General features: G+C 39.8%; 1 protein-coding gene across 2 annotated transcripts in view; it reads right to left on the minus strand.

The window, feature by feature from the left end:
* The window catches only part of polr3a (polymerase (RNA) III (DNA directed) polypeptide A), a 33,103-nt gene extending 26,043 nt beyond the window's left edge, over nucleotides 1-7,060 (minus strand). Inside the window, exons 1-7 of one of the 2 annotated variants that reach the window (XM_079595080.1) lie at nucleotides 6,840-7,060; nucleotides 6,538-6,673; nucleotides 6,312-6,449; nucleotides 4,337-4,508; nucleotides 2,890-3,044; nucleotides 1,465-1,704; nucleotides 3-165 (exon numbers count right to left, since the gene is read on the minus strand). In XM_079595080.1, coding sequence (XP_079451206.1) covers nucleotides 3-165; nucleotides 1,465-1,704; nucleotides 2,890-3,044; nucleotides 4,337-4,508; nucleotides 6,312-6,449; nucleotides 6,538-6,673; nucleotides 6,840-6,883 — 1,048 coding nt within the window. In that variant the 5' untranslated portion in view covers nucleotides 6,884-7,060. The remainder of the gene's footprint in view (nucleotides 1-2; nucleotides 166-1,464; nucleotides 1,705-2,889; nucleotides 3,045-4,336; nucleotides 4,509-6,311; nucleotides 6,450-6,537; nucleotides 6,674-6,839) is intronic. The other variant, XM_079595079.1, reaches the window with a different exon arrangement.
* Nucleotides 7,061-7,584: the final 524 nt, after the last annotated feature.

Here is a 7,584-nt window from a genome sequence, read left to right on the forward strand (position 1 = left end):
ACCCTGTTTTCCCTTGAGTCTTTGCACAAAGCCACGGGTCCATTTCTTGGGGGCCATGTTGAGCGGGATCCCAGAAAGCTCGCTGTTGATGTACAGAGCGCACTGGAGCTGCAGAAAGTCCCAGTCCTCCATGATCATCTGGGTTTTGGCTCCAGACATGCGGTGCTGTGGGTGTACACAACTGCAATTATGCCACATTTACAAGTCACGTATATACTAGAGATGCACTGATATTACTCAGAATTATATAGGCCGATAATACCGATTGTTTGATTTTTATTAAAGGGGTGGTTGATTATGATTTGACTTTTCTAACTGTAGTTAGTGTGTAATGTTGTGTTTGATCATAAACAACATCTGCAAAGGTACAACACTCAAAGTTCAGAGCAAAGGGAGATATTTGCTTTTACAGAAATCGCTTTTTAAGAACTACAACAAACGGCTGGTAGGAACTACACGAGCTTCCTCCCGGGTTAGTGACATCACCAACCCTAGAATTTACATAAACCCCGCCCCCGGAACACGATTTATAGATTATCAAGACAGAATATGAACGATTATAGTTATAAACTACATAAATTAATCAACTAACCATTCAGAAATGTCCTGTTGCTTCTACATGTTGTCACTTCTTCTTGAGTCTCTCCATCATTGTCTGACTCCGGTTTGAACATAAAAGTTTTTGATATTTTCAGTGCATGTGTGTGTGAGGAAAAAGGACACAAGCTGTTTTAGCTCCACCCCCTGTGCCGGGAGCAGCAGCTCATTTGCATTTAAAGGGACAGACACAAAACGGTGTGTTTTTGCTCACCCTCAAAAAGTGACAATTTTAACATGCGATATAAAAATATCTGTGGGGTATTTTGAGCTAAAACTTCACACACACACTCTGGGGACATCAGAGACTTATTTTACATCTTGTGAAAAGGGCATTATACTACCACGTTAAGGAAAAAAATCTCCCGTTTGTTGTAGTCCTTAAAAAGCAAATATCTCCCTTTGCTGTGAACTTTGAGCGTTGTAACTTTGCAGATGTTGTTTATGATCAAACAGCAACATTACACACTAACTACAGTTAGAAAAGTGGAATCATAATCAACCACCCCTTTAACTGTTAAAGTGTTCTCGTCACGTTAACTTGCCCTTTAATTCAACACAAGATACATTTTCTACACACACACAGTATGAGTTAAAGTCTGACACGTTTTTCCGCCCTCTTTTGATTGACAGGATATAATTGGCACTGACCATTGGCAGTATACAAACAATCGACCTATACCGATCATTGGCCGATACATCGGTGCATCTCTAGTATATACGTCAGTCATGTCCCTTTACAATACTGAATAGTGCATTTCTATGGACAAAATTATTCTGATTGATCCATTCAAATAATTGTTGGACCGTTTTTCCTTCGTCTACTCGTGTTTGGCATCTCAAACGGGCCGGATGCAACCTGCGTACCTTCTTGATGACGTCGTTGAGGAAGATGATTTCGGTTAACTTCATGGTCAGATCATCTTCATTGGTGCCGGATTTGAGGTCGCTGACGACGGAGGGCCGGATGCACAGGGGAGGAACTAGCAGGCGCGTCAGGATCAGGTCAGCAGGTTTCCCGGACTCAGCATTCATCAGCAGAAGAGGAATATCCTCGTTGGGAATCCTCCGGAAAAGATTCAACACGACCAGAGGATTGAGGTTTTCCTGGATGACAAGGAACGAGAAGAGGAAATATAAAACTTTCAGTTAGTGGTGCAACGGATCACAAAACTCACGGTTCGGATCGGATAATTTTTCGTATCTGTGCAAATTTTTATATATATATATAATATAATATGTGACCCTGGATCACAAACCCAGTCTGGAGCCGCACGGGTATATCTGTGGCAATAGCAACTATACACTGTATGGGTCAAAATTATCCATTTTTCTTTTATGCCAAAAATCATGAGGATATTAAGATCATGTTCCATGAAGATATTTAGTAAATGTCCTACCGTAAATATATAAAACATGTATTTTTGTGAGTGAATGCAGCACAATCGTGAACATACATGCACAACTTTAAAGGAGATTTTCTCAATGTTTACATTTTTTTGCTCCTCAGATTCCAGATTTTCAATAGTTGTGTCTCGACCAAATATTGTCCTATCCTGACAATTTTTTTAAAACGTATTTATTTAGCTTTCAAATGATGTATAAATCTCAATTTCAAAAGATTTACCCATGTGACTAGTTTTGTGGTCCATGTTCACATACACACATATACATAAATGTAACTATTACTTTTATTAACTCATTTATTACTTAAAGCTCACTTGAAGAACTTCGATAACACATCAAAAACTACTAACCGATAAAGTTCAAACATTATTAAAACAAAGTGAAGAGTCAGTAATTAAATAAGAACAAATACACAAATTACAAGCAGAGATGAATACTAAATAACAAAGTTACAAAGTTTAACAGTATCAGGAACAGAAATTCATAATTAGGCCTAAACGTAAAATAACACTTTGTTCACTGTAGAAATGAAATATAGGTTCATCTTTGTTAAAGCTGTATTTTGTTGTTTTATTAACATTAATGACAGACAACAGCAGGAATATTAGGTGTGCGCTGTCACTTTAAGACCGGAAAACATCCGGTTTCTTTCTCAGCTGTTCACTGATAACATAACCGAGAGAATACTTGCCGATTTTAGAAAGATATTAGAAATAATTTTGTGTGTGTGTGTCCGTTCAAGTGTAAGCAAGCGCAAAAAATGGATCAACTGCGCTACGTTGCACTCCTACTTTCACTTCTATCAGATTCTAACCCCCTAGTAACACTGTCACTGCGTGGACAAGCACGGTTAGTTTTCCTGCATCCTGATTGGTGGATATTAACCTGTGCTCTGGCCAGCAGTGCCTCCACTTCTTTGTTGTGTTCAATGGCGACATCAAACGACTGGAGGAAATCCGACACCATGGGATCGATGACTTTCTTCGTGGTCTTATACTTCTCATGAATGATCTTCAGCAAGCCACATTTCTTCACAGGGCCTGGAGAGACATGAGCAATGTTTCATAGGGTTCGAATACTTGCTCAGGAATCAGATACTTGTTATAACATTTTCATTTCGATTCCTCTTATTGATTCCTTTGTAATGCGTTTCCGTGTTATTTTACATTTTGTTACAGTTTCTGTACATGAATAGGCTTGTTGTTTTTCTATGGTACTTTAGAATATTTATATAATGTGTATTGTTATCAAATAGCTAGAGATGCACCGATTGATCGGCTGGTGACCGGAATTGGCCGACTTTCACGTGAACAGCCATGACCGGTCAGTCTGACACTCACTCACTCACTCACACACTCACTCACACACTCACACACTCACTCACACACACACTCACTCACACACACACACACACTCACACTCACTCACACACTCACTCACACACTCACTCACACACTCACTCACACACTCACACACTCACACACTCACTCACACACTCACACACTCACACACTCACACACTCACACACACACACACACACACTCACTCACTCACACACTCACTCACACACTCACTCACACACTCACTCACACTCACACACTCACTCACACTCACACACTCACTCACTCACACACTCACTCACTCACACACTCACTCACTCACACACTCACTCACTCACACACTCACTCACACACTCACTCACACACTCACTCACACACTCACTCACACACTCACTCACACACTCACTCACACACTCACACACTCACTCACACACTCACTCACACACTCACTCACACACTCACTCACACACACACTCACACACTCACTCACACACTCACACTCACTCACTCACACACTCTCACACACACACTCACTCACTCACTCACTCACTCACTCACACACACACTCTCTAATTTAAGACTTTAAGGATCCGCGGGAACCCTGTGTTCATGATAATCAGCTACAATTAAATGTTTTGCAATAAGACTAAATGTGAATGATATCTAGTTTTTTTTTTTTTTACAGTATTGGAATCAAAATTAGGAATCGATGAGCAGAATCGAAGTTGGAATCGGAATCGTTAAAATGCAAACGATACCCAACCCTAATGTTTCATCACATCATAATAATCAATGCAGAGGAGTGCAGTAAAATCAAATCATTACCAGGTGAAGACGACGTACTATTAAATGTATTAAAAATGTACTTGAGTATGTTTTTAGTACAAAACAAATACACTTTAATGCATTTTTAATACATTTAACATTACATCTTTTTCACCCGGGAATGATCAATGCATAAGAGTGCCGTATTCATCCATCCGCTGTTTTACCGTTAAACGCGTTGCACGACACGCAGACGGTCTTCTTCCTGCATTTGTCGGAGATCTTCTTCTTGAGGCCGCGCTTCTGCAGGTACGCCAGTCCAGGTCTGCGCAGGTAATCCAGGAACTGAAGCTTCTCCTCTTTGGCGAGGAGGATGTGAGAACACGTCTTACAGACCATCTGCGTGGACAAGAGTATAAACAAGATTTGCATTACTGTGGTCAATAATAAAAAATAACAAACACTATCAATATAAATCAAGTTCTCACTATTAAGTTGTTGTTTATTATTATAATGCATATTACTAGGATATTGGCTGTTTATTAGTACTTATATTAATGCCATATTCTGCATGATCATATTCTACATCCCTTAATCCCATAAACTTAACTACCTTACTAACTATTAAAGGATAATTCCGGTATATAACAGCTTGAGTCTATATTGTAGTTTGTTTTGGATGAACAAGAGTGGTGGACAACATTTTTTTGACAATGGTTCCTCTCTCGAGTTTTTGACTATAAAAGAATTGGCCATGGACCCATTTAACATTGGAGTCAATGGGCATGTCCGAAAATATCATTAAAACAGCCAATAATGTTCGTTTACAAAACTGTTAAACTCACCGAGTGGTTAGTGGTGTTCGTTGATGATTATAAACAATATATCGTCGCAATATATGATTCCAATCCGTTTATTTTGCTATAGTGGAACTATTTTTTCAACAATGGGATTTTACAAAATGACGAATAAAACACGACAGAAACTGTATTTCGCAACACTTTTTGTTTCTGGAACATCAACGAACACCACTAATCACTCGGTGAGTTGCACAGTTTTGTAAACGAACATTAATGGCTGTTTTAATGACATTTTCGGACATGCCCATTGACTCCAATGTTAAATGGGTCCATGGCCAATTCTTTTATAGTCAAAAACTCGAGAGAGGAACCATTGTCAAAAAAATGTTGTCCACCACTCTTGTTCATCCAAAACAAACTACAATATAGACTCAAGGTGTTAAATTGGAGTTTATTGAGGCAAAAGTCAAGAGTTAAGGATTAGTTCACTTTTAAAAAAACTTGCTGATAAGTTACTCACCCCGATGTCATCCAAGATGTCCATGTCTTTCTTTCTTCAGTGGAAAAGAAATGAAGGTTTTTGATGAACACATTTCTCCATATAATGGACGTCAATGGGCCCCAAACGGGTCAAGGTCCAGATGACAGTGTCAGCGCCGCTTCAACGGGCTTTAAACGACACCAGACGATGAATACGGGTCTTATCTAGCGAAACCATCGTCATTTCACAAATAAATAAAAAAGTTTAAGTTTTATAAGCACAAGCGCTCGCCTTGCTCTGTTCTGTGATGCGCGTTCGTGACGTCATTAATACGCGATTACGTTGAAAAGGTCACGCTTGACGAGTCAGTGTTTACAGATGTGTGGAAGGAGGACCATACACACATATTCAAATGTCTTTGTGTCAGTTTATCGTTTAAAATGCCCATCTCGTGTGTGTATCCTGGTGTTGGAATATTAAATTGTAAAAGAAAATTTTGTCAGGACAGAAATGTTTTACTTTTCACAGAAGCGTGACCTTTTCAACGTAACTGCGTATTAATGACGTAACGAACGCGCATCACAGAACAGAGCAAGGCGACCATTTATAAAACTTAAACTTTTTTATTTATGTTTGAAATGACGATGGTTTCGCTAGATAAGACCCGTATTCATCGTCTGGTGTCGTTTAAAGCCCGTTGAAGCGGCGCTGACACTGTCATCTGGACCTTGAACCGTTTGGGGCCCATTGACGTCCATTATATGGAGAAATGTGTTCATCAAAAACCTTCATTTCTTTTCCACTGAAGAAATAAAAGACATGGACATCTTGGATGACATCGGGGTGAGTAAACTATCAGCAAAAGTTTTTTCAAAAGTGAACTAATCCTTTAATGACACGTTGTGATGATGATGATCTCACCTGTAGGATCCCAACAATAGCTTTGAAGTATCCGACGTGAAAGCAGGGCAGCTCCAGATCCAGATATCCGTAGTGTCCGAGACAGTCCGCAAGGTTCTTCCCGCAGGTTTCACACGGCCGGTCCTTCTCGCTGGTACCCTGAACACAAGAGATGATCAAGCCTCGTTTAATCATCTTACAAACCATGTTTCTGTTGTATATGAGTGTAGTGTGTGTGTGTGTGTACCATGCGGTGGTCCAGGACTCCATACTGCAGTGGTGTGTGGCTGGTGTCCTGGCTGTATAGGTTCTTGCTGACCACCTGAATATGAGCCTGTTGTCTCATCTGTTCTGCTGATTTCATGCCAAAACAGATGTGACTTCTGATAAAGCCAGAGAATCAAACATCAATATTACTCATAAACATGCATGAACAACTTTTACATGCATGAACCAAGTCATACACACATGCACAAACAGACTGACATGATATGTGTGTGTAAAGTTCTGATGAAACGTGTTTATCCTGCATGCAACACACACACTTACATCTTTTTGGCCACATCCGTCTCTCTAAACTGCTCCTTCACCATGACTGCGGCGCGTTCACGCAGTCAGCGTGTGAATTCAGTGAAATTAATATATTTACGGTGATATATGTGTACACTACAGCGTTTAATGAATGTCTCGTCTGATCCTTCTACCACCACATGCAGCACTGCTTGCTTTGACGTTGCTGCGTGCGCGTCCATGAGTCTCCCATGAAGACTGAGCGCGTCGCCGGCGTCTCATCTGCACACAGCGACACCTGCCGACGGGGAGCGCTCTGGAAAAATACATTCTCATTCGAAAGTCTTGTTGCAAAATGTATATTTCGATCAGAGGCAGTTATATTTATATAAGTGTGAATTATATACATTTTGGAGGTTATTTATGTATGTTTTGAAAGGTTCGAAGCGATGTGTTAGTGGACGTTTGCATTTTTAGACACGGCCACTAGATGTCACTGCTCTTTTATTTATAAACCGAGAGATACAGTTATGGATATTTTATAATTATTTTCAATATGATGAGCACCGGAATGCCTAGGAGATGTTATTCATTTATTAAAGTATCTGATTTGCATAAATAAACTCTGTTTGACACTAATGAACACCTGCAGCCTGCAATTCTGCTGCAAAATCGACAAGTAATTTCACTTCATGTTCAAGAAACAGGTCCCTGTGTTCATAATTACATTTCGTAAAATATGATTTATAAAATAGCCTACCTGAGGGTCAAATTCCCTCTCTTA

This window comes from Phoxinus phoxinus (assembly GCF_949152265.1).
Source record: "Phoxinus phoxinus genome assembly, chromosome: 21".
NCBI lineage: Eukaryota > Metazoa > Chordata > Actinopteri > Cypriniformes > Leuciscidae > Phoxinus > Phoxinus phoxinus.